General features: G+C 43.4%; 1 protein-coding gene and 1 long non-coding RNA gene across 21 annotated transcripts in view; one reads left to right on the plus strand and one right to left on the minus strand.

Annotated features, from left to right (window-relative positions):
• FRMD4A (FERM domain containing 4A) overlaps positions 1-27771 on the plus strand; it is a 586106-nt gene that overhangs the window by 264266 nt on the left and 294069 nt on the right. For 2 of the 20 annotated variants that reach the window (XM_070601146.1, XM_070601141.1), the window contains exon 1: positions 15799-16060. The exons of the other annotated variants lie outside the window; for them this stretch is intronic. In XM_070601146.1, the coding sequence (XP_070457247.1) occupies positions 15968-16060 (93 nt within the window). In that variant the 5' untranslated portion in view covers positions 15799-15967. Of the gene's footprint in view, positions 1-15798; positions 16061-27771 lie in introns of those variants that run through there. 20 annotated transcript variants of the gene reach the window in all.
• On the minus strand, positions 2992-15702 carry LOC139080480 (uncharacterized). Its single transcript, XR_011535016.1, has 3 exons — positions 15549-15702; positions 6008-6103; positions 2992-4758 (listed from the first exon to the last, which is right to left on the minus strand). It is a non-coding gene; the product is annotated as an uncharacterized lncRNA (long non-coding RNA).

The raw sequence follows: 27771 nt of genomic DNA on the forward strand, positions 1-27771 counted from the left end.
AGCTTTAAGAGTTCATCATATATTTTGGATACCACTCATTTGTTAGATATGTCTTTTACAAATTTTCCTCCCAATCTATGGCTTGTCTTATTCGCTTTATAGTGTCTTTTGCAGAGCAGAAATTTTTCAGTTTAACGAATTCTAGCTTAGCAATTATTTCTTTTGTGGATCGTGCCTTGGTCCGCATCTAAAAAGGCATGACCATACCCAGGGTCATCTAGTTTTTCTCCTATGTTGTCTTCTAGGAGTTTTGTATTTTTGTGCTTCACACTTAACCTTATGATCCATTTTGAGTTAATTTTTGTGAAGGATATAAGGTCTATGTCTAGATTCATTTTTTTTAAGTTGTGGATGTTCAGTTGTTCCAGCACCATTTGCTGAAAAGACTGTCTTTGTTCCATATACTACCTTTGCTCCTTTGCCAAAGATCAGTTGACTGTATTTATGTGGGTATATTTCTGGACACTCTATTCTGTTCCATTAACATATTTATCTGTTCTTGCACCAATACCACACTGTCTTAATTAGTGCAGCTTTACAGTAAGTCTTGAAGTTGGGTAGTGTCACCTCTTGGACTTGTGCTTTTCCTTCACTACTGGTTGACTAATCTGAGTCTTTTGCCTCTCCATACAAATTTAAGAATCAGTTTGTTGATATTCACAAAACAATTTGCTTGGATTTTGATTGGGATTATATTGAATCTGTAGATCAGGTAGGGGAAAACTGACATTTTTGACAATATCGAGTCTTCCTATCCACGAACATAGAGTATTCCTCCATTTATTTATTTCTTCCTTGATATCTTTCATGAGAGTTTTCTCATTTTCTTTATATACATTTTGTTAGAATTATACCTAAGCATTTCATTTTGGGGGGGTGTTAATGTAAATGTGTTTTTAATTTCAAATTCCACTTGTTCATTACTGGTACATAAGAAAGCAATTGACTTCTGCGCATTAACCTTATATCCTATAACCTTGCTAAAATCACTTTTTGGTTCCTGGAGTATGTTTTTTCAGTTCTTTCAGATTTTCTACATGGACAATCATGTCATCTGTGAAAAAAGACAGCTCCATTTTTTTCTTTCCCAATATGTATACCTTTTATTTAATTTTCGTGTCTTATTGCATTCCAATACAATGTTGAAAAGCAGTGGTGAGAGGAACATCCTTGCCTTGTTCTAATATTAGTGGGAAAGCTTCAAGTTTCTCTTCATTAAGGATGATAAAGTTCCCTTCTATTTGTAGTTTACCAAGACGTTTTTTTATTATGAATGGGTGTTGGATTTTATCAAATGCTCCCTGCATCTATTCATGTGATCTTGTGACTTTTCTTTAGCTTTTTGATGTGATTGATTGCATTAGTTAATTTTTGAATGTTGAATCAACCTTGTATACCTGGGATAAATTCCATTTGGTCATGGTGTATAATTCTTTTTATACATAATTGGATTCAATTTGCTACTATTTTATTGAGGATTTTTACATCTATGTTCATCAGAGATGTTGGTCCATAGTTGTCTTTTTTAGTAATGTCTTTGTCTTGTTTTGGTATTAGAGCAATGCTAGCCTTCTTAAAGGAATTAGAGAGTATTCCCCCTGCTTCTATCTTCTGGAAAAGATAGTAGAGAATTAGTATAATTTCTTCCATAAATGTTTGGTGGAATTCACCAGTGAACCAATCTGGGCCTGATGCTTTCTGTTTGGAAGGTTATTAGTTACTGATTTTATTTCTTCTTCTGCAAGTTTTGGCGGCTTGTGTCTTTCAAGGAATGGGACCATTTCATCTAGATTATCAATTTGTGGGCACAGATTTGTTCATAGCATTCTTTTATTATCCTTTTAATATCTAAGGGATATGAAGTGATGTCTCTTCTTTCATTTCTGACACTAGTAATTTGTGTCCTCTACCTTTTTTTGTAGTTACCCTGGCTAGAATCTTGTCAATTTTATTGATCTTTTTAAAGAGCCAGCTTTTGGTTTTGTTGATTTTCTCTATTGGTTTCCCGTTTTCAATTTCATTTATTTTTGCTCTAATTTTTATTATGTCTTTTCTTCTGCTTACTTTGGATTTAATTTGCTCTTCCTTTTCTACTTTCCTAAGCAGAAAGTATATATTATTGATTTTTAGATATTTCTTCTAACAATGCATTCAATGCTATAAATTCCCTCTAAGCACTGCTTTCACTGCATCACACAAATTTTGATAGGTGTTTTTATTTTCATTTCGTTCAAAATAGTTTTTAAATTACTCTGAGACTTTTTCTTTGACATATGTATTATTTAGAAGCATGGTGTTTAATCTCCAAGTATTTGGGGATTGTCCAGATATCTTTTCGTTATTGATTTCTAGTTTAATTCCACTGTGGTCTGAGAAGGCATTGTATGATTTCTAATCTTTAAAATTTGTTAAGGTGTGTTTCATAGCCCAGAATGTGGTCTATCTTGGCAAATGTTCTATGGGAGCTTGAAAAGCATGCGCATTCTGCTGTTGTTGGATGAAGTAGTCTATAGATGTCCCTTATATCCAGGTGATTAATGGTGTTGTTGAGTTCATCTGTGTCCTTACTGAATTTCTGCCTGCTGGATCTGTCCATTTCTGATAGAGGCATGTTGATGTGTTCAACTATAGTAATGGATTCATCTTTCTCTTCTTGCAACTCTATTAGTTTTTGCCTCATGTATTTTGACATTCTGTTGTTAGGGGCATACATATTAAGAATTATTATGTCTTCTTAGAGAATTGACCTATTTATCATTGTGTAATGCCCCTCTTTATCCCTGATAATTTTACTTGCTCTGAAGTCTGCTAAATCTGAAATGAAGGTAGTTACTTCCAACTTCTTTTTATTAGCGTTAGCATAGTATCTCTTTCTCTATCCCTTTATTTTCTATCTATATGTGTCTCTATATACAAAGTGGGTTTTTGTAGAAGACATACAGTTGGGTCTTGTTTTTTGACTCATTCTGATAATATCTGTCTATTATTTAATTAGTGTATTTTGATCATTGACATTTAAAGTGATTACATATTGATATAATTGGATTAATATTTACCATATTTGTTACTGTTTTCTGTTTGTTGTCCCTGTTCCTTGTTCCTATTTTCATCATGTACACTTTTTCTGCCTTTTGTAATTATTGAACATTTTATGTGATTCTATTTTCTCTCCTTTTTTAGCACATCAATTATACTATTTTTTAAAAAATTTTTAGTGGTTTCCCTAGAGTTTATAATATACATTTACAACTAATTCAAGTCCACTTTCAAATGAAATCATGCCACTTCATGGGAAGAGCAAATACCTTATAATAACAAAATATCCTGATTCCTTCTCCCTCCTGTCCCTTGTATCATTTATTTCACTTATATACAAATATATATATGTAAATAGTATATATATATTCACATGAGCATCCATAATTGGATATATTGTTGTTATTATTAGTTTGAACAAACTGTTATCTGTTAGATTCAATTAAGAATAAGTAAAATAAAAATTTTTTATTTTACCATCATTTATTCATTCTCTGATGCTCTTCCTTCCCTTATGTAGGTCTGGGTTTCTGACCCATCTCATTTTCCTTCTCTCTGAAGACCTTCTTTTAACATTTCCCACAAAGCAACAAATTCCCTCAATTTTTCTTTGTCTGAGAAAGTCTTTATTTCTCCTTCACTTTTGAAGGATGATTTCTCAGCGTCCAGAATTCTAGATTAGTGGGGTTTTTGTCTCAACACTTGAAATATTTCACTCCTTGCTTGCTCGGTTACATGGTTTCTGAGGAGAAGTAAAATGTAATTCTTATCTTTGCTCCTAGGTGAGGTGGTTTTTTCCTCTGGCTTCTTTCAAGATTGTCTTTCATCTTCTGAAGTCTGACTATGACATGTCTAGGTGCTGGGGAGTGCTTTTGGCATTTATCCTGCTTGGTGCTCGCTGAGCTTTCTATTTCTGTGATTTGGTGTCTGACATTAATTTGGGGAAATGATCAATCATTTTTGCTTCAAATATTGCTTCTGTTCCTTTTTCTCTTTCCCATGTCGCATATGTTACACATTCTGCAGTTGTCCCACGGTTCTTGGATATTCTATTCTTTTTTTATCAGCTTTTTTCCTCTTTGCTTTTCAATTTTAGGAATTCCTATTGTCATATTCTCAAGCTCAGAGATTCTTTCCTCCGCCTTGTCCAATCTACTAATGAACCCGTCAAAGGCAACCTTCATTTCTCTTACAGTGTTTTTGATCTCTAGCATTTCTTTTTGATTCTTTCTTAGAATTTTCATCTCTCTGTTTACGCTATCCATCTGTTCTTCCATATTGTCTACTTTTTCCATTAAAGCCCTTAGGATATTAGCTATAGTTTTTTTTTTTAAATCCTGGTCTGATCATTTCAACATTCCTGCCACATCTGACTCTGGTCCTGATACTTATTCAGTCTCTTCAAACTGCGATTTTTGCCTTCCAGTATGCCTTGTAATTTCTTGTTGACAGGTGGACATGATGTACTGTGTCAAAGGAACTGTGGTCAATAGGCCTTTGGGGATATGGTGGGAAGGCGTGGGGGGGAGGGGAAGCGTTCCATTGTCCTCTGCTAGGTCTCAGTCTTTTAGTGAGAACCGTGTTCTTCAACTGTGAACTTCAACAGTGCTTCTCAGATTCTTTCCTCCCTTCGATAAGACAGGATGGGTGGAGAAGGCTGGAGTTGGGTATTTCTCTTCCACCAGGAGCTTAGCCTCTGCTAAAACTCCATTTGTTTTGGCTCTGGTAAAGGGAAAGCCTTGTTAAGAACAGAATGCTCTGACGTATTTCCATGTACACATCTCTAAAGAATACTGAGAATGAGTTTTAAAGTCACATGGACTTGGATCTCAATCCCAGCTCAGCTGGTCTCCGCTTCCTAGTCATGTGACTGTTGGCAAGCGTTGAATCTTTCCGACCTCTCTGAGCTTTTATTTGCTCATCAATAAAGTGTCCCTAATATTACCCAGCTAACAGGATCATAGGGGAGATTTAAAAGAGGTCATTTAGAGCAAGTACCCAGGGCCGTGCCTGACGCAAACGAGGCACTCGGTGAGTTAGTCTCTTCTTCCCTTTGCCTTTCCCTGGAAAGTGCATCTGTTTTAAGTTCCTGACTGACAAAAGTTCTTTGCCCCTAACACTCTCTCATTATTACCACCTAAACTTTCCCCTTGAAGTATCAGGGGTTTTGTTTCTGTCGAAGCATAGCTTTCACTCCCTGCCTCACCTACATCAATTCGGGGCTATTTCTCCTGCTGGCTAATGGCAGGAGGTGACAGCAGGCACCTGGTTCCAAGCTCTGCAGTCAACAGGGTATGGAGCCCTGGGGGGCAGGCCGGTGCTTGGCCTCTTCTGCTCTCCAGCTGGGCTTCCCTGGTGGGATGGCTGAGCAAGGTGACTTTGGACACCTTTCCAGCCCCCCCACCCAGGAGAAAGCCAGGGGGAGTGTCCAACATCCCACAGGGCTTGGGAGGATAAAAACCCACAGAAGAATGAAAGGAGACTTGACACCATCTACAGGCCAGTGTTTCCACTCTCAGCTTGCCAGGGACCACAGGCTTTCTCACACGAGTCTAATTGTCTAGAAAGAATATTTGCTTCAGAGTCCCATTAGCCTTGGGTTTCCTCTATAGCTCATAGCATGCTCATTAGGATATCATCCCACTATCTCAAGAACAGCTGTTTCCATATTGACACTTCTTTTCCAGGATTACAAAGGGCCACTGGGGGTTTTGTGGGAATGCAAGGCTTCTGCAAGATGAGATAAAAGGGACGTGTCAGACCTGGTGTTTCATAATTAGTTGTCACCACTCTGGTACTCATGCATCCACACACACACACACATATGCACACAATGTTGCACCAAAGTAAAGACCACAAAAGGTGAGATCAGTCAAAGGGCACGAATGACCATTCAGGACTAGCTCCAGAATTGTCGGCAATGCCCTTGCTGATGTATTTGTCTTGTTTCCTTTTGTCTGTCAATTCTTACCTTGTTTCAAAGGATTTAAGGTGTTCTTTTCCCAGGTATAGCTTGGAAGTTTTGCATTTTGCAGCCACATCAACAGCACATCCAGAGACTAAGAGCCTTGTAACACACAATGAAGGAAAAGAAGACAGGAAATCAAGCAGGTCGTCAAAAACATGACTTCTTGGATTAAATAACCCAATATCTAGACTCAAATCTCTCTAAAGAGCCTGGGCAGCTGCAGATCTCCCTTCCACAGCTGGCTTCTCCTGCCAGCAGGCAATGTGCACCTTCTCAAGGCCATCGGTGACTTCAAATTACCGCCCGCTGCTCTCCGTCCTTATCTGGCTCAAACCGCCTGTAACATTGCTCCTTCTGTTTACAATTTAATTCTCATTTTCATCAAAATAACCCATGTGCATGGGAAGATTCATAATATTTCAAAGTTGAAGAGTACTAGAAGGCTTATAAAGAAAAACACTAGGTTTCAGACCCTTTGTCCCAATCTCTGAGGCACCCGTGGACATCTCTTTCAGCTGTTGCTTCTGCCGCTGAACTCCAGGTTTCTCAACGATATGTTTATATGGCGATTTCTTAATTACTCAATTTTTTTGCATTTTATGCTGCCACCTTGAAAGATGAGGTTTTAAATTACTTAAAGCCTTACTCCTCATTCTTAGAAACATGCCCACGTGTCTTCCCCTCTCTCTTCTCAATATATCTATCAATTTAAATCAAAATTCAGTTTCGTTATGACTACCAATATATTGTTTACACCTGAGAAATATCGTATATTATGATTACATATCCTGGATTTTATAAGCTTATGGTGCCTTGTTATTATTATAAAATAGTAATTTCCCTGTTTCATTGGTGTCTTAATATTCTGTGTACCCATTAGTCATTTTTCTCTAAGATCTTCAATAGAGCTGTATATCTCCTCTCAATTTGGTAATCTCATCAGATGCTTAACCTATTCTCCTTTTTTTTAGACATCCTTCCTGGGTCCCTCCATCCTCCCATATCAATTGCCCTAGCTCCTCTCTACGTCTCTTGCATGACTGTCTTCTTGAGTCTCCTCTTTTCCATTATTCTGGGAACTCCCTTTGCACCTTTCCTGTGATCAGTTCTCCTTTTCTTGGAACTCATATCCCCCTCTTTGTAGATTTAACTTTCTTTGACTGGACACTATCTTCCGGTAAACTCCTGAGAAAATGTGTAGGAGAAGCATATTTTTGTGTTCTTGAATGTCTACCCTCACACACTCAACTAATAACTTGTCTAGTGGTTACTTGTCTGCTGCTGGAATCCAGAGTTCCATTTCCAGGCTTGACTACCCTCTTAAGTTTTGGGTCACAGTGTTCAGACACCAGAAGGTCTGCATGTCCACAGCTACTCATTATCTTCTCCTCAAACCTTCCCCTCCTCCTGTGAACTTACCTTAACTAATAGGACCATTCTTCCGCTAGTTGTTCAGTACAGAGGAGCACTGTATACCTCCCTGCATCACTTATAACTCCCCAACATCTCGTATTCAACCTTTCACCACTGCCTGAGTTCTGGACTTACTCATTGCTTACTTGGACAGTTGCAATAACCTTGTACCTGCTCTCTTGCCTCTAACACATCCTGGCTCTCCATTTTCCCACTCATCCTTTATCACTCAAGTTCAAAAAATTCAGGTTAGATGCTATCACTTCCTTCCAAAAAGTAACTTTTAATGACTCCCTCTTGCTCGCAGAATAAGGTCTAAAATATACTTTTTTTATCATATACAAGCCAGAATCGGGTCCCAAAGTCATTTCTTACTGCCCTTATTCCCACACATGTGATTCTACCATCTCGTTTAATTTCACAAGTCTATTATCTGCATTCACGATATCGAGATTTAAAATTCAAATAAAATGGAGTACCCCCAAGCAATAGTAATAGTTTGAATGCCCTACTCATCCTCATTTACATCCAAGGATTTGTCCATTGAAGATATTTTGCCCCTTCTAGACATGATCCTCTACTGGGGAACCCCTTGGCATTTTGACTTACGGGATGTTGGGAGCCTTATGTATGGTGTCAAGATAAACCATATTTCCATGACGTGAGACTTCTAGGCATCCATCTTTCTAACAGATCAAATGCTTTCTTCCCTCACCTTGGGGAAATACAGACCATGTGGCTTATCCCAGGGACCCCTGGGCAATGGGCAGTTGCCCTTGGGAGTGACACATTCCTGGGCATAAGAAAGAAAGCAATCTGATGGCCCAAGGGAAAGCCATCCCCCTTTGAGCACCAGCAGGATTATTTACACCAAGATGGACCATTCTCCTATTGAAGAAAATTGCATGTTAAACTTTTTCTCCTGGAAAAAGGAAGCACAGAAATTAGAAGCAGATTTAAAAGTTGACCATTTACTACCCAATGCTTATCTAACATGCCTGAAATTTGAGAGCTAAGCCTAGGAAAAATCAAAAGTCAACATCCATTGACTCTGTTTGGAGGTGACTATATACATATTCAGCTAATCCTAGGTCGTCAATACCACAGATAAGGACATTATTTATTTTGCCATTCTAGGTGCAATTGCACAGTTTACCCTGTGCAAACTGCACTTTGCAAATATGGCAAATCAATGCGAGTTATCAAAATCCATCCACATGGATGGATAGCACGTGAAAAAAGGCTTTGTAAAATGGTCTCGAAAGCCAATCTACACAGCCAGCCCCACACAGGTCAGCTTATTACCTGCTTAATCACACAGACATCCTGGCAATCTTATTGATTCCTCAGGACCTGGACATGACATCACTCCTAACAGCGTATGCAATAAGCCATTACCCCCATGCAGAATAGCCATTAGCCCAGGCTTCAGCCATTGACTGCCTGATCCAGCCTCACGCTGGGAAGAGCAAGTAGAGCTCTGATGGGGGCACATCAGATCCAGGCCAGATGTGAAAGAACTTTGTGCAGAGGAATAATATCTGTCTGCTGCTTGCAAGCAAGGTCTCTACCTGCTCCCTTGTGCTGAGGGTGAAGAGTTGAATAACCCTGCCAGCATGCTGCTGAGTGCGGTGTTTGATGGCCATGAAGCAAGGGATGCTAAGACAGGTAGAGACTAATCCTCCACATGGGCCATTAATATTTCCCACTTGACATCCTCTACAGCTTGATCATTGCCACAAAGGTTGAATGAGATTCCGGGATGCATGATTAGCAGATAAGGTTTCCGTCCAGCAAATGCTGCATTTTCTTCCCTATCCTGGAAGGATGTAAGGTCTGGTTTCCTTTGTGGTGGGAAGTGTGTTTTCTGAGTTGATGGGGATACAGGGTCTTATTCTGGGCTAATTAATTCTATATTCCTAGTTACTCAAATGAAACATAGTAAACAAGGAGTTCTCAAAAGTCCAAGAAGAAGCCTCTTTTATCACCCCAAATATGTGGCTAAGCTGAATGACCTTTAAGGAATTCAGACAGATGAAATGTGGACATCATAGCAGAACATGTATGAAGAGGTAGAAGGCTGTTGTGTCAACACAGGCAACAGGAAAACAGTGTGCAGAATTGAGAGTGGAGACAGATTGTGTGTGTGTGTGTGTGTGTGTGTGCGCGTGTGCCATTTACAAAGAAATTTCACAAACATTATTTCATTTCATCCTGTGGGCTGGGTGTTCAGTTACCCTCCAGGTACAAACTCAGGCATAAGATTCTTTCATTTCACTACGGACACGGCATCACAGAGAGGAGCTCAGTTTGAGGAACAAAAGAAAACTTTTCCAATCTTCGAAAGTTCCCTTGTATCCTCAGTTCTTGGCACAGCACCTGATACATAGGAGCCATACAGGAGAGTTCAGCAGTTAATGGACTCTGAAGCCACCTACAGTTTGGCCCTGGGCAGGCTCCTTCACTTCTGTCTGCCTCAGCTTCTCCACCTTCCTCCAGGGGAAATAAAAGAACCTATTTGATAAGGTGTTGGGAGAATTAAATGAATCAACATATTTTAAAAACTTTAGAATAGTGCCTGCAATGGAATGTGCCATATAAGGAGGTTGCCACTATTTTATTAGACATTCAGTAAAATTATTGTTGAAAGAATGATGCAGCATAGCAGTCAAAGGAAATAGCAAAACTGATTTAGACAAGGGCGAGGCCAATATGAGCTTGGTATAGAATACAAGAAGAGCACAGACAACGGAATCTCAGAAGCAAGAAGTAGAGACACCCCAGCCAAGGACCAGCAATGATATTCAGGAGTCAGTCGGAACAATTCAGTGTGAACTTTGCCTGGCTGTCCCTGGAGGAGAACTATTTAATGAAGCCCAGGGTGGAGTCAATGTTGCCCAAGGGAAGTTTGAAAGGAAGAGAGACAGGAAGAGAGAAAAAGGAAGAAGATGAGGAGTGGGAGGAGGAGGAAGAGGAGAGGGAGGAAGAGAGGAAGAAAGGAAGGAAGGGAGAGGAGAAAGGAGGTAAGGAAGAGAAAGATAAAGAGGAAAGGCAGAGAAGGAAGGAAAAATGTCTCTGCCCACCCAAGCTAGCTACAGCTCTACCCACAGTTTCTTCCAAATGCCATTGGAGGAAGAAAAGTCTGTCCAAAGATGGATAGTGCCAACAGTGTGCCACATCAATGCAAATCTTACTTGAAACCAAGAGAAACCTGAACCCTCCTGTGGACTGCATGTAAGCTCGCAGGCCCTGGGCGTTTGAGGTCTGGTGATAACGCCATTTCTTGATCTCTTCATCCTGCCCTTAGGGATATTGGGTTTCATGTTTGGTCTAAATTCCAGCCACTTTTCAAACACAAAATTATGGATGTAGGCAGTATTTCTGTTTGCATAACCTCAGTCACAGCTCACTCTAATGAGCCGTGACATGAATCACCCAGGTTAGCTGAGTTAGGAGCTAATGGAAATGGGGACAGAACATTGAAGAAAGACAGGGTGTCTCTTGAGGACTTCCCTCCTTTCTACTCTAGGAATTTTCCAAGTTGGTTCAAAATATGTTTTCTTCATGCGTGGTTTGGTTTGATTCAGCCTATTTAGCCTCTCACCTGTTTCCCGTGATGATAATTAACAACTGGAGACTTCGCTCAAGCCTACAGCTTCTCCCCTCCCCCAGCTCAGGGTGGGTGTGGGGTGATGGCCGCCCTGGGAAGGGTGGGTGTGTGGGCTCCTTCTCCACTCCCGTCCTCTCCCACCCCTGCTCAGTGAGCGGCCTCTAGCACGTCCAAGGCTGAGATGGGTGGGAGAGATCAGGGCGGGGACCGACGGGAGTTTGAACCCAGCTCCTGTCTTTGCTGAGCGTCTTGTGGGCTCTTTGAAGCCCCGCCCACCCTTCCCCGTTTCTGGGGGTTTCTCACTGCCGTTCCCCTGCACGAGGCACGCCTCTCTTCAGTTAGTCATTTAGGATTCCTGTCTTTGCTCTGGGCCCCACACCCTGCCTCTTTCCCTTGGGGTCCTTCACACAGGCACTGAGACCAAAGACGAGCCAAGACTGGCTCCCTCGGGCAGCCCACATCTGACCCAAGAGGATGGGATGGAAGTTACTCCCGATAAGCCACTGCTTCCCTTTGCTGCCACCAGCTGCTTCAGCTACCTCTTCGCCTTTAAGAAGCTCACTCTGCCCTCTCACCAGGCCTGAGGTGAGGGGACATCGTCTTCTCCCCTCCTCTTTCTTCCTCCTCCTCCTCTGACAGCAGGGCAAGGGTAACTCAGGGCTTCAACCCTGCTCTCAGACCCCTCCTTCACAAGCCCTCGTGTGGATGTGGGGAGAGTGGGAACGATTGCACCTGTTGTCTTGAGACCCCAATAAAACTGAGAAAGAGCCCCTTTTTAACATTCTGCTAAATTTACAAGAAATAATGGCTTGAGACGGATGTAGAAGAGACATCTATACCATCAGCTTTCCATGTATGGTCTTTGTTTCCTTAATGTAAGCAATATTTCATCCTTTACACGGAAAGAATGAAAATGAACCCAAAGACAAGGGACACCATTTTTCGAAATGATTCTGTGCTTATTTTCGGGAAGGACACTTCAGCTCACCCTCCCAACGCTTCTCAGCTCGCTGCCCTTTGCCCCAGACTCCAGGCTCACAGTGGCTTCAGGCTGCCCTCTGACCCGGAACTTCACCATGGCCCTTCACCGTGCAGTGCACCCTCAGTTACCTACCCCCCCGAAATCCCTCTGTCCTGTTATCCCTTCTTTTCATATTCTGCCCAATGAACAAAATAGTGTGAACGGGATCATTCAGCGCCAGCCGGTCCCAAGTCTGAGGTAAAGTCCCGTAGGGTTCATTGACACCCTGTCCCCATAGCATCTTCCCCATCCGTCCTGTGGCCATGACACTGTTCCCTGGATGGACAGCAACCCCATCATCCACCTCCCTGGCGAGAACACTCTCTCTCTAAGTACTACTCTGTTCCAGCTGGTCCCTCTTGTCCAGCTACTCCTAGTTCACCGTCTCCCAGTCCTTTGTTCCCGTGCCCCTGGTCCCGCAGGGCTGGTCCTGGGCTGTCTACCCTCAGATCGATTCCTCTCTCTTTCCCTCCCCTGCCTGTGTGGCTGTATCCATGGCTCCGTGTCCGTTGGCTGGCTTCAGTGCATGGAAGATGCTGGTGGGAGACTGGAAGGGAACACGAAGAGAGAAGCGGGGCATCCCCCACCTCCCGACTCAGCCTTGGCAGATGGCTTCAGTGGAGGTTGGGTCCCACCCGATGGGTCCACAGGGTTCCAGCCTCTGCCAGGTGACCCAGGCCCTAGGCTCTAGGAACTGGCTCCTCCCTCTACCCCTCAGGCCAGGGGTTATGTTGCCTCCCCAGCTCCCGTGGGCTTCTTTCCTCTGCCATCACTCATCCTTAGCTCCAAAGGACATCAAAGCAGAAGTTCCAGAGACCCTAGAACTGCTCAACCTGACACCATTCCTATATTTAAATTCTCTCTTTCTCAAAAACAGAGATATTTTTCATTTCCCTTGGGGCCCAGGGATACACCTCCTTTCTGGATTTCCAAACTGCCACACTCTGATAAAGTCCTCTGTGACAGGGGAGAATGTGATGGACCAAGTTATGCCCTGAAATCAACCAAATTGACTTTGATTTTCATCTTAGCTCTGCCACTTCTAGCTGTGCTACCTCAGTCACCTTACTCAACTTCTCTGACCCCCAGTTTCATCACCTATAGAATATGGATAATGAGACATTTTTGCCATAGAGGTAGCCTTTTGGTGACCTTCCGGCACGTTTTCTGGCAGCTGCTGGGTACTCAATAAATATTAGTCCCCCTCACCTCTCCTACAGTGGTCATATCTGCAAAGGTATGAGTGCATATCCCCTCCCAGGAAACACATTTGTACGATAACAGTCGTCTTCTTCTGGAAATAAACACTTTAGATTCAATAATTATTGTTAAATGTAAATCTCAAACACCCACAGCAAGACTATCAGAAAGATAATTTTGGACAAGCTTTGAGAGCCTGCAAATCTGAGGAGGTAGCCAGCTACCCTGTGGGGACTGGGGAGGACTCCTGAGCCACCTCCTTCTCTCCATTAGCTGTGAGGAGGCGCCTGTGCTGATATGAGAAACGACTCTGCTCCCCACCCCCCAGGGGAGGTAGAATGTGTGGGGCTCAAATGTGTGGGAGTCTGGCCCAGGGCTATTTTCGTTTCCATGAACGTTCTCTTCTATATGTATTTTAACCTTAATCAAGTGCATATGTTCTTGTTTTATTTGCACTTAGTTCATCAAAGTGTCCCTCATGATCTGAACTGTGCCAGGAAGCCTTAAGCCCTTCAGTGGAAGGCTCATTAATACCCCTGGGAAACAGGAAGTTACATCTAGTCAAATATAAATAAATTTGGCTCCCAGGGGCTTTGCCCTGGCCTGGGTCAAGAAAGAGACAGTGACTTCTCGGTTGATCTGATCCATTGCCCCCTCTCAAAGTGCACTGGAAGGAAGAAATCCCAGGACTCTGGAGAGAGAAGCGTTTTGAAAATGTGCCTCTCCTTTGTTCAAAACTGTTATGGAATCCAGAGAGGTTTTCTCAAGGAGAGAGACTCTATTGATTGGGCTAAATAATTGGGTATCGTTCCAGATTTATTTCCACCCCCAAAGTAGTTTGAAAGCAGGCAGTGCAGGAAGGAAGTGGGAAAGAAGAAACAAGCTATGTAAGCCAAAACCACCTCGCCAAAGATGCTCTGCGAGTCGTGCCGGAGAACTTTCCATCCTTCCCTGTCTCTCGCCTTCTCTCTCACCCTCTCACTGACTCTCCGACTGCACATATGGAACCAATTACAAACAAAGCCCGATTGTTGTATATTTGGAATTTCCCACATCAACTTGATGCTTTCTTTAACTGCCTCTTAATGTGTGTCTGCGTTGGGGGACCAGACTCACGTTTCCAGCCCTCCCACCCCCCCACCCCAGGAGCACCCCCTTCTAAGAGTCTTTTTCCTTGTTCATTTTCTAGCAATGCAAAAACTCCACATCTTCCCTCTGCGCCCCACCCCCACTTCCTATTAGATTCTTTGAATAAACAGAACTTTCTTTTCCATAGTTTTCAATAAACTGGTCTGCAGGGAGTAAATAAAAGCTGGTTCCCAAAGCAGATGAGTGATACCAGGCTCCTGTAATAATCTCAAAAAGCATGAGATTATTGCAAAAGGAAATGGCACCCCTTTCACAAAACCCAGGACGGAGAGGAGCAGCGGATGTAGAAATACACTAAAAAGAAGAAAACTAAAGTACCTCCAATCCTGGAAGTCCCTTACTTGTTTTTCTTTATAGTAATTTTCTCTGCTATAGAAATAAGCAAATTTAGGGAGGAGCAGAGATGGGGGGGTCATAAGCGAACAAGGTATCAGTTACAAAATATTACAGAAAAGTTAAAATTTTAGACCACGTGTACCTACAGTCCAAGAAGGGTGCCTGACATGGAATCATACAATAAGATTTACAAAGAATAAGCAAATGCGATGGATGAATTTGAGCTGCGACAGTTCTTTTCAGAGCCTTGTAAAATCAAACATAACTCCTTCATGTTTACTGGCACACATAAAAATAAATGCTCTCTAACACAAACATTTAAATGAGGACGCGCCAAATGCAATTCCGTCTGGTATATTTGATTTCATTCATCTGAACCATATGATACAAACATTTTTCCCTCCCTTCTCTCACACTTTCTCTTTGCAGACTGCATTCACATATATAATTAATTGTATGCCCACATTTATTTTCTATGCCTTGGAAAGCAGGAGGGAAAATAGCAGATACGCGGGTCCGGTGCTCAGGGTCACACATATAATTTACAGCTGTGAAGATGCGCCCCCCCGCAACCACCAGCCCCGCCGTCCTCAGTACACTATATCATGGGTCTTCAATATAATATTTTTCCTGTGTTCAGAAGAAAGTGAAATCCGAACGCAGTATTTCGCATTAATCTCCACACCAGATGGTGATGTTGCAAATAGTCTTTTTAAGGTGAGCATGTGACCTACTGTATGTACGGCCGCTGGCCTTTGGCGTCACGTGACGGGCTGAATAATTCGTCTGATAGAGCTTTGATTAGGACAACTGACCTGGTTACCATCTGTAGCCGGCAGAAGCAAAGTTGACATATCTGGATCACCCTTCCCAGAAGCTTCACTTGCCGACTTCTGGGACGTGCCGTCTCACTGACGACTGACGGACAGGGACAGACAGGAGGGGGCTGAGGCTAGGCTGCTGATCGCTAGCTCGCTGAAGTTGCAGACCTTGGGCTGTTTCTCTTCCTCCCCATCCCCCCACCTCCTGACAAACCACATCTTGACTCATATGGTCCAAAAAAAAAAAAAAACCTCTTCCAGTTATTTGATATTTGGGAAACCTCCAGGAGACCATAACTTAGCTCTGAGGAAGCCTCTGTCTCTTTGCTCGCTTTGCTGGGAGCGCACACACACCCACACGCTCACACCCACGCTCACACACACATTCACACTCTCACACACGGCTCTACACCATGGTGGTTCAGGCCGCAGTGGCTCCGAACAGATCCCAGAGACTTTTACTGAAAATTCCGTATGGATCTCTGAGAAGACGCAGCGTGGAGAGGGTAAGCGACGTGGCGGGCTGTTTGTTCGACATGGAGCCCTGGCTCCCAAGAAAGGGAGATGTGTGTTTTCATTGTACACAGCATCCCTTCTGGTCGTCCCGTTTTCCTGAAAAATTCAAATTTCTGAGACTGTACAACACTGGGTCGTCTATAATCTTTGCCTTAACAGATAATGTTGAGAAATTTGAAACAAGTTTTTGTCAGCTGTGCATGCGGGGGCTGTTAGAGACGAAATGTGGGGGAAAGATTGGGGTGGGGGCTGCCCTCTGGAATGGGGTGGAAGATGTGGGTGCTTGTCGGGAACCGGCATGGGGGCTGCGAAGCCTGTTTTCTTCTCCGTTTAGTGAAACAGATCCGTTAGTGCAGCAGGGCTGCAATTTGCTCTGCTGGGTGACAGTGTCTTCAAAGGAGGTGATGATGACGTGAAGGAGCTTTGATGCTCGGAGTGTTTAAATCATGCACCCGGTCGATTGAAATCCCCTCTGTTGTTTTGTTGTTGTTTTTTCAAATACCTTGCTATCATTTGGGGGGTTTTTTTTAATACTATGGATTCTGGCTCAAAATCGCTCTGTTGATTTTCTGAAACCTGCTTACTCTACGGTGGCCCCTGGCAGAGGTGACCCTGTAAAACAGAAATAAGTAAGGGTTTGTCCTTCCCTGGAGTGGCCAGTGCTGTTTTGGGAATGACTATAGTTAATGCAAAGCTGTGTTCTCGGGATCTGGGCTCATTGGTGTAGGAACGGCACCGATACTCACTTTTGGGGGGTCTCAGAAACCCCAAAAGCCCCTGTTGGAATCATGGCAGGCCCCTCCGTGAGCTGTGGACGTCTAAACATCTCTGGTTAAGGTGTAATCTAAGACCAAGAAGGCAAATAGCATCACAAAGGGCTCTTGATAGATAAGCAGCCGGCCGTGTCTTACAAGGGTTAACAGAGTCTGATTCAAAGAACTTTTTCTGGTTTGTGTACTTACTACTCAGTGATTTTTAAATTTAAGGAAAACACAGGTAAATCTTTAAAAATGTGAGGGGCTATCTAGACTTCCAGGCGGGGTTGATTTCTTGACTTTTGATGAGTTATATTTTTTTCTGCCATTGCTTCATAATGAAAAAGACTTCCGGTTCTGGTTGTGTGTAGGTCTTTGTTTGGGGACATATTTCTTGTGCTCAATATCGGGGTCATCAACTAATGTGCAGTAAGACCCTGCTGCATGCTCCCTTTTGTACCCAGAGCTTTAGAGCATAAGACCAACAGTTACAGCAAAGGTTGCACATTTATCAGGCTTATATTGAATGCGATTTTGGGTTCTGGTGAAAATATTTTCACCTTATGATAACTATGTTTATATAATACGTTCTGTTCACGAACACGAACTTGGGAACGTGAATTGTGCACATTGGAGTTGTACAACATGGCGATACTAAAGAGAAAGCTATTCTGTGTATGGGCACAAAAAATCCGTAGTAACTGGCAACCGCTGTTTATACCATTAGAATCTCCAGATGGATGTTTAATAGCTCACGTGCATTTAATAAATCCAGATGTGTGCCGTTACCATTTCTGTTCTTTGTTGTTAACCAACTTATGAAAAACTGCCTCTATATGAACATAGTGTTGCGTAGAAAACATGTCTGTTGTTGCCTATGTTGGCATGTACTTACATGCAAAACACACACAGACCTAATTTCTGCCCTGCGGTGCACACCAGAGTTGCACAGGCCTTCAGAGTGTGACTGAGAGCTTCTGGGCCCTTAAGAGAAGCACACACATCATCGGAGCGTCAGGCATGTATTAATCTCCATCACTAGATGTGAAGCGGCGGGGCTGGGACATCCTCACTCCCAAGCGGAGTGTGCTTGCATCCCTGTGAGCCTAGCGTCTCACCCTACACTGTCCGGGAGAGAGCGACTAATTGGAATAGATGATGTCATGTCGGTTCCAATCGGACATTTTATACTGTTGTTGATTTTCTGACAATTTTCAGAATCCGAGTCATATATTAATATAAAAGGGGTGCAAGAAAGGTGAGAAATGGCATCTGGTTTCAGGGCAGACGCTGAGCATGGGCGCTCTTTTCTTGGCACTCCCTGAATTAAAAGCAATGACAGCTTTTTCAATTACATCAGCGGCCTAGAGGGTGACCAAGGGTCCGAGTTGGTTTCTGTTGTCTCACGATATTTAATGACAGTGAGGCCTCACATTTGTCTAATGCCTTTAGTCCCAGGTACTTCCATAGCCATTACCTCACTTTACGATCGAGTGGCTAATGAAGGTTATTACCTTTGATGTGTATGAACAGGGAAACCAAGGCACGGAGACGGCTGAGCTTACATCCAGTGCATACGGTCAGTGACAGAGCAGGACCTGAGTCAAAGCACCTGGTATCTTGTCTCCCTGCCATTAAGCCTGTGTTTCATCAGCCTGGCCCTCTGGGGGAGCTTGGCATTGCAGCCTGGCCCTGAGAAATGGTTATAACCAACTTGTCCCCAGTTCTTCACGTAAAAGGAAATACGGAAGTCTTCCCCAAGGTAGAGATGCTAACAACCAGGGAGAAGCACTAATGTCATTTCTAGGGCGCTGGCAGTCAAGTGCTCTCAGGTGTCCATGATTCTGTTTTCCAACCCTCTAGAAGTTGAGTTGAAAGTAAAGAAAGACATCTGTTTAACTATGCTACCTAGACGTCCATCAAATCCTGATTACAAAACACTCACTCGGGCCCAGAGACCAGGCTTAGTTCTCATTCATAGCTTTTCACAGACTACCATCAGCCCGCCACCATGCTCAGCAGGGCAGAAAAAATAAAAGAAAGGTAAGAGGCTGTGTTTGGTAAGATAGGAGAGATTAAGAATACAGGGTTTATATGATAAAACAATTGTAAATCAGTATAACAGGGTTCTAATTCAGCTACAAAATAAATAATGAAGACAGTGTAGGTGCTACAGGGCGCGGCATGGTGGAGCGGAAAGGGCGGGGTTTGCAGCCACAGTCTCCCAAGAGCCAAGAACCTCACCGTTTACTGATTGTGTGGTCTTGGCCAAGTGACTCAGGCTTTCTCAGCCTCCTTACAAACCTGCTCTTTCTCCCCTTGAGGGCGGTTGTCAAGGATTAGAGATAATGTGCGGAAGCACCTAACACAATACCTGGCATATAGAAGGCCATCATTAACAACAGGGATGTTTTTAAATATCTTGCCTATTTTTGAGCGGGTGAACACTTGGCATGTATTTTTAGTAATCGATGGCCTTTACACACCCTCTTAGTCACACTTCACGGTCACCAGAGGAACATTAATCACTTAGGAACATTCACCTGATAGAGCCAAGACAGACAGTGTGTCCTGGTGATAACTGCCTTTTAATCCCAAATTTCTCGAAGGCACATGGAGAACAAAGCGTTCAAGTTCATTGCACACAAACGCCAAGTAACTAAACTTACTCAAGCCCAGATCCTCCACAGGGTCTTTCCTTCTGAAGCTGGACGTCTTTATTCCAGGAGTTAAGTGAACTTCAGGAAACTCAAGTAAATGTAAGAATATTACGTATAAAGGAGTTAAGGAAAGAGGAAATGTGGACATTTTTTCTGGGAGTTTACCGTGGGGTGGGGGAATGTTTTTATTAAACGGCTATGACCCGACACTCTGAGGAAATGGGACCTTCGTAGCTCCAACACTTAAGAATAAGTGGGCCAAGCGGCTGGCCTGGTGGCATAGAAGTCAAGTTCACGCACTCTGCTTCCTCGGCCCAGGGTTCGCTGGTTCAGATCCCAGGCACAGACCTCGCATGGCTTGTCAAGCCATGCTGTGGTAGGCATCCCACATATAAAGTAGAGGAAGATGGGCACCGATGTTAGCTCAGGGCCAGTCTTCCTCAGCAAAAAGGGGAGGATTGGCTGTGGATGTTAGCTCAGGGCTAATCTTCCTCAAAAAAAAAAAAAGTGGGCAAAGCTTTATGTGGCCCCCTGTGTTGTTTTAGTACGTGCATTTATTAGGGATGCTCATTTCCCCATTGATTTATCATCTTTACCATCCAGGCCACCCACATATCCCCGGGTGATGTGGACATCTCCGTCGTCTTAAGTGTCTTAGCACCTCAAATTCAACATGTCCAAAATAGAATTCATCCTCTCACCCACAATCCTGCTCCTCCTCCAATACCACCCACTACCTAAACACCCGAACTACAACAGCGGCATTGTCCCTGCCTGCTCCCTTTCCTCAGTCTCATCTGATCAGTCACTGCAAGCTGTCACTTCTAGCTCCAGACTATTGCTACATCCATCTGCTCCATGCCATTCCGTGGTTCAGACCATTGTCATCTTTCACTTTCTGATAGTTGCCATTCTTGTTCCCTCCCAGTCCATGCTCCGTGTGGCAGCAATGTGATCTTTCTAAAACATAGGTGAGATCGTGTCACTTGTCTATGTGAAACCTTTAAGTGGTTCCCTGCCTCAAGATAAGTACAAATATCTAAATGTAATTACAAGGCCCTTCATAGTCAAGACCCTGCTATGCTCTCCTGAATCATTTCTCCCTGTGCTTTACACTGGCTGTGTTATACTCCATCCATACTGAACACATCTGCAGTTCCTCCAAATTACCACACTCTCCTTGCCTCAGGGCCTTTGCACATGCTTCTGTCTGCCTGACACACACTGCCTCCTCCATCCACCTCCTTAACTTATGTTCATAGCCTTCAGCCTAAAGGTAACATCCTGTGGGAAGCCCTTCTAGGTACCCCATCCCTTCCCCAAGCTTGTAAAAGTGCTCTTCCTTTACAATATCACAAATTACACTCCACTGAATCTGCCTGTTGCCATCCTGTTTTCATCACGTCAGTCCTCCACGTGACGACAAACTCCTTGAGGGCAGGGAACACATCTTGGCCCCTGGTTCATAACAGGAGAGCCATAAATATTTGCTAAATGAGAGAACGAATGAAATCTGAAAGTTCTTATAAACTTCCCTCAGGGAGAATATTTGGGAAGAGGGTGAGAATTAAGACATAAACAGGAACAGCCTCGTTTCTTATGTTAAATGACCACAAGCCCCATTATTGCTGGTGGAAAATGTGGTCACCCTTATATGTTAACACGAACCGAGGAGAAGATGCTCTTGTCCCATTTATTCTGAACTCTAAGACCACATCATATATCTTGTAGTAGAACAAAGTGTGTGTAAACAAGTGACCAGACTCAGATTATATGTCTCTTCCCAGACTAATGTAAATTTGACATTTTTATTGAAAAAAAAAAAGGAAACAAGAAAGCGTTCTCTTTTACCACAATTAGTTGAATATCTTAGTGAAAGGGGTTTTTTGTCTTGGAAAGACTGAAATGGGGTGATATTTCTGGAGCGGTATTTTTAACACAGTATAAATTAAACCTTTTTGCACCCACATTATTCATTATTTGATGTGTTATTCCAGGTTGACGTATTGCCAGTCTATTATTTTGCAAACCATTACATTATCACAGCTGCTAAGCTGCATAATTTAAGAATTCAGAATACAACAGAGCCTCTATAGTCGAGTGTGGGGTGCTTACATTCTGAATGTATTCATGCGAGGAAGTGTGAGACTTTACCAAAAACACGTCCAGCAGACGACTTCTAGTGGATATTTATTACCGTTGAAAGCAGACAGCCAAGAACCGTTCAGACGGATCAGTGTATTCACACGTATTATTATCTACCCCCCTCATCCTTTATGAGGTTTTGTTCCTTCGATAAATATACATCTCTCTGGAGAAGAAAGAACATGGACTATGAGGGGCTCCAATCCTCTGGTTCACAGCCTGCATTTCCCCCCACGCTGGTTAGTCCCAAGCGATTTTAAGTCACCCAAACTTGGTGCACCAACATTTATTTTATTTCTTACAGCAGCTTATGTCAGGTTAAACCAATGGCTCCTCATCTTGGTCAGACTAAGGATTGGGTAGTGGAAAGGCTGTCCCTCCGGGTACCACTCCAGAGTGTTCATTCCTCAGGCTGGAGTGGAAAGCAGGACTGGAAACCTCTCTTCGGGTGGTCAGGATCCGAGCTTCCCCAGCCTGCGCCAAATGGCGGCTATGCTTTCTCTCTTTAGATTACTCATCCCCAAGTTCTGACTCCTTGGGACTCTCACTAGTGTCATGGTCAAATGCATAACTCATCCTATGGCAGCGCTTCTCAACCTTGGTTGCACATTGGGGACATCCTAGGAGCTTTGAAAACCCCAAAGCCCAAGGTGTACCCCAAACCAATGCATATCAGAATATCTGGAGAGGGGACCCAGGCATCAGTGTTTACGTCCCCAGGTGGTCCTAATGTGCAGCCACACTGAGAACCACCACCCCAAGGTAAGATTATTGCCAAGAGGTATCACCTGGGCAAGATGCTGGTTTAAGGAAACTAGCTAGCTCCTGTGCTTTCTGGTGTCTCCACATAAAAAAGAAATAAATGAGTTGATTGTAGTGGATTTTTAGTCAAAAGTCATTCTCAACAGAGAAAAAAACGTTTAAGCTCCTTGAGAGTTGGGTCCATCTTTGTAGGATGTCCTATGCAGTGCCCAGTACTTTGAGGCCGCTTTCTGGATAACTGCACACAGACTTCTGAAGTTGTAGAGGCTAGTATCCTGCAGGACTTTCTTCCAAACACTTTGAGATGAGAAACACCCAATCTAGCTACTCCTGCCTAGTTCTCCACTGGAGCATGGACAAGGCCACTTCCGGGTTTTTCAACCCACCATATTGCAGCCATGTTCACAAAATCAATCACGTCTTCTCAGAACACTTTCTATAGGTGTTTGGAAAACATCCCTTTTATAAATTGCTCCAGCAGAGTGAATACTACCCACCTGTGTAACATAAGAGTTTCTTTGAACACGTAGTTGAAAACAATCCACTTTTGTTTGTGTTGATTCATCAATGCACCTCCGAGAACAATATTCTGGGTATAAAACAACATAGAAGAAACTGTGGGCGTGGATCTTTGTTTCCTAACCTGAGAGTGGATAAACCACATCTGTGGATTTTTCATTCTTTTTTTCTCTTCCCTGTCTAATCACTCAATAACTAACTACTTCAAAGGACTTGGTCCGTTTTTCTCCTAAGCCCCAGAGCCTAGAGCAGTGCCTGGCACAAGATAGGGTGAATATGTAAGTATTGAAAGGATGTGAATAGATGAATATAATGAATGTCTTCATGGTCACAAAGTCAAACTTTTAATCGGACAGAATTGTCGCCCACTGCAAAGTGCCTTTCTTACGCAGGTAAATATTCGTGTCATTATAAGTCCTAACAAAGTGACTTAGGATGTTACATCTTGTTTAGAGAACTTGCTCGTGAAAGACTTCTTGAAATCCTGCTATGCGATGTACGCCTTTGAGCGCAGCGACAGTCCTCTTCCTTCCCGATCAGAATCTGTGTGTGTGTATTTTGAGATCATCCGCACATATGCCTCTAATCATTTTCCTCCACGGCTTACTAAGTTTTCTCAAAAACACCAAGGTCGTGTTTCCACATGGATGGATTGCTTCCAAATGGTTCCTCCAATACCTCCATTGGAACATTAATCAGGAGAACCAATAAGTCTTGAAGTATGTTGCTCATTTCTGGAAAATGGGGGGTCCTAGTTCACTCCAACAAAATCAGTCTCAGAATATAAAGACCCCAGGGAATATAATATTTAGGACCCAGCACTCTTCATTAATTCCACAGATTTTTATTGAATACCTACTACATACCAAGCAGTGTTCTAGGCTCAGAAGATATAATGAAGTCTCTGCTTTCATGAATAAATGATATGCTAAGTGGCGATAAGGTCCCTAAAGAAAAATAAAGCAGGATAAGGAGTGGGGGGTGCTGCATGTTTATAGAACGTGGCTCTCTGTTAAGATGATGTTTGAGCAGAAACGTGAAGGAGGAAGGGAGCAAGCCATGCAGCCATCCGGGGAAAGAATGTGGCAGGAAGAGGAAACTACAAGTACAAAAGGTGTGATGCCAGAGTGAACGTGATGGATTTGAGGACTAGCAAGGGGCAGTGGGAGCTGGAGTGGGGTGCAGGGGGTGGCGTACGTGGTAAGGAGCAGCAGTCAGGGAAGTGTTAGGAGCCCAGATGACAGAGGACTCCGTGGGACATCAAAGGAATTTGGAGTTTTACTCTGAATGAGACAGAAGAATATCAGTAGGTTTGGGGACAAAAGGATGACATCAGCTAACATGTTTTAAAGGAGTCACTGTGGCCACTAGGCTGATAGAGAAATGGGCGAAAGCAGAGTGACTCACTAGGTCATTCGTGTAAGAATCTTGATGAGAGATGGTGATGGTTTAGACCAGAGGAGACTCTGGAGGTGGTGAGAAATGAGTGGGTTCTGGATTTATCTAGAAGGTAGAGTTGACAGGCTTGGCTGATGGATTGGGTGAGGAGTGAGAGAGGAAGAGAGGACTCAAGAATGACTCCTGAGCAGCTGTAGAATGGAGTTGACACTTAGTAAGATGGGAAACACTGCAGGAAGAGCTGGTTGGTGAGGACGACAAGGGATGGGGAGATTAAGAGTTCTATTTGGGTGCATTAAACTTGAGATGATGGTTAAAATTTCAAATGGAGGATGTTAAAACCATACGTTTTGTGTTTAGGCAAGAGGTGTGGACTGGAGATACAAATGTGGGTGTTATCAGGGGTGCGACGGAGCTGACTCCTCTAGGCTCTCAAGAGATGATCCTGTGCATCTCTTCCCAACTCCACATACAGTGACCACACGTGGGTAGCTTGAAATGGCCTATGGTGGGAGAACTTGCCCCATGGAAATTGGTAAACATTATAAATCAGGGCTGGTTTGTTTTTTCACTGGAGAGTTGATGGTTGAACATTCACCAGTACACCTCTGGAGGATGGCACTTGAAGCCACAGGACTAGGTGACATCACCTGGGGAGTATGTGTAGATGGGCACAAGAGATGTCAGAGGACTGGACTGGACTCGAGGCCACTCTGAAGTTTAGAGGTCATTTCCATGAAGGGGAGCCAGCAAAGAAGACTTATAAAGAGCAGCTAGTGAGGAAGAAAGAGAATTGAAGAGAAATTCCCAGGAGGGGATGTTGGACTATCAAACGCTGTTGATAGTTAAGTAAGAGAAAGACTAAGAAATCCTCTTACTGCAGTGTTCTCGGAAAGCTGGTGTGCAAACTGCATGCGTCAGAATCGCCCAGAGGGCCTCAAAACGCACAGATGCATGGTCTACACTCCAGACATGCTGAATCTGAACCTCTGGGGCACAGAACATGGACTACAGTTTGAGAAACAGTACCTTAAGTATAGTTTTCCCGAAAAATAGGCACCAGTGAGGTCGAGGAAAGAGCACAGCATAGGGAGGGGGAAATAATGCAGACAGGAAGAGAGAGAAACTCTCAGGATAATTTTTGCTCAACTTAAGGTCAATCTTGGACACAGCAAGTAAGTGGAGGCCATGCTGGGGAACACTATGACAACCAAGGCCATAAGGCAATTTTCCTCCCAAGAAACACAGTGCCCGTGTTTTAAATAGGCCCCCAACAAACACCCTGAAACCACTGTATCAGGAGAGGGGAATGCAATTGTCCCAGAGAGCTTGTCCAGCCAAAAGCAAAAACAAGAGGCAAACGAGAAGATGAAAGATTGCAAACCCTACGTTAGTCCCCTGGGTCAAGAGCCAGCACTCCACTCCTCAGTCCGGCTTTCCTAAGATCCATCAGAGGAAAACCCTCTTCTGTTTTGTTTTGCCTCTGAAAAAAATTTTTAAGTGGGTTGATATAATCACGTGTGAGGGCTTCATAACCCAGCCAAGTCCCAGAATATATTTAGAAAGTATAATTTAGGGTTGAGCCAGCCACTGAGTGCCTGAAATGAGCAAGTCCTAATTTGAACTCTGAATGCTGGGACTCAGACCTATTCTGTAAAAGCAAATGGATTTGAGTTGAACTGAATTGAATTAAAATCACGTCCTTGGTATTTGGTTTCTGTTTCATTGGGTCTTCGTGGCGTTCTCATAGAAGAAAAGCTTGCTCTTACCAGCCAATTGGGCTGAAGGAAAGTAACAACCTTTAGCAATTTGAACATAGGCCTTTATGTACATCCCATCAATGGAAGCTTTTCTATTTGGGAAAATCGAGAATATTCACCCAGGTACAGCAAGCATAGTCCCCTTCCAAACCCCTCTTCTTTTCCTTTTAGGGAAGAAGGGGCCTCTGGCACATCAAATTCCAACTAGTGAGAGAGAAGTTTTGAAAGCAGATGGGTTGTGGGTCCCTCTCACAGATCTGGGCTGATGATGGTGAATGAGCCTATTTCGTTTCTGACACGGAGTCAGATTGCCTGGGTGTGGATCAGCTCCGCCACCAGTGCTCTGAGAATGCTCTTCTGCACGTGGCAGTAACGCTCTGGCTTTAGCATTGCCTTGTGGCTTGGCAAGGCCCATCCATGTAAGCAGTAATGCGGGTGCCAGGTTCTGGAAGCTCTCTTGGTAAGACGTCAACCCAGTACTTAAAGGGAGGGAGAGGAGAGGGCCCCAGCTCTGGGCTTTCAAGTGTCAGAGCATTTAAGGACAGGAGCCACTAAAGAAAGAAAAAAATCCTCTGGAAACACACAAGGGGCACGTGTTGCTTTGAAATCAGCTGCATAGAATGATATGCTCACACTGTGGCCTCTAGTGACAGCACCGTAGTCCCTCCTGAGGACCAACGCCCAACAAGCCAGAGCCAGCTCCCCAAGCCATGCGCCATCCCATTCAATGTCACCTCTGTGAGCAATACTGATGTCCTGTGGCATTTGGTTCAGCCAGAGTCCATTCCCAGACCATCTTAATTGTCCTCATTTCTAGTACTATCCCTGGACGTGTGCTCTGAGGTCTCCTCCGGACAGGACCGGACCAACATGCCCAATAGCAAACAAAAGTATCTCGGGGACTCTGTGACTTCCTCTTTCCTTCAGTCAAATGGCCTTAAGGTGGCATGAGAGAAACATGTATAATGTGTCTTAGAATAGGGCCTGTGCAGGACAAGACTTTTCTTGATCCTTCTGAGACCCACCAACCAGAAATTGGCTACTTTCAAGACTTTGCATACACCTCCTATGATGCCCTTAGGACCTAAAGCTTCATCTTAACCCTGAGCTGCCTCTATCCACTCTAGTCATCCCATAAAATCGGGCCCCCCACCGGCGTTATAATTCAAATGCCTATAGGAGCCAAGCAGGTCAAACAAATGGAGGACAATAGGGAAAGAGGCACATTGCAAACTGGAGAATTCGTGCCCTAGCAAATGAGACCAGCTACTCCTCCGCTTCGCCATGGGGAAAGTGGGGCTGGCATTCCCAGATCTTTTGACTTTTCAATAGAAAATCTTTGTGCAATTTTCTTATAATTAAGGAAAATATACATGTATATGTGTATGAGAGAGAGAGAGATGAAATATCTCAATTTTTTTTATGTTGGCAACTAAACCAAGCTTAAAGGAAAACATTACCTGCCAAACAAAACATGTCTGCAGGCTATGTTTGGTCCACAAGATGCCAGTTTTCAACTTCTATAATAAAATGAGCACCGTCCCACCCCAAATATCTATGTATTTTCTCTCCCCAGTCTTGAATTTCGTAAAAAGGAGACATCTCAGTACAAAAAACTAATCTTGGAATATATCCTCAGGCCCTCCAGCTGGCAGCATGATCCTCTTGCTAAATCAGAATTTTTTAAAAATTCTTTTGATAG

This window comes from Equus przewalskii, chromosome 30 (genome assembly GCF_037783145.1).
Source record: "Equus przewalskii isolate Varuska chromosome 30, EquPr2, whole genome shotgun sequence".
Lineage (NCBI taxonomy): Eukaryota > Metazoa > Chordata > Mammalia > Perissodactyla > Equidae > Equus > Equus przewalskii.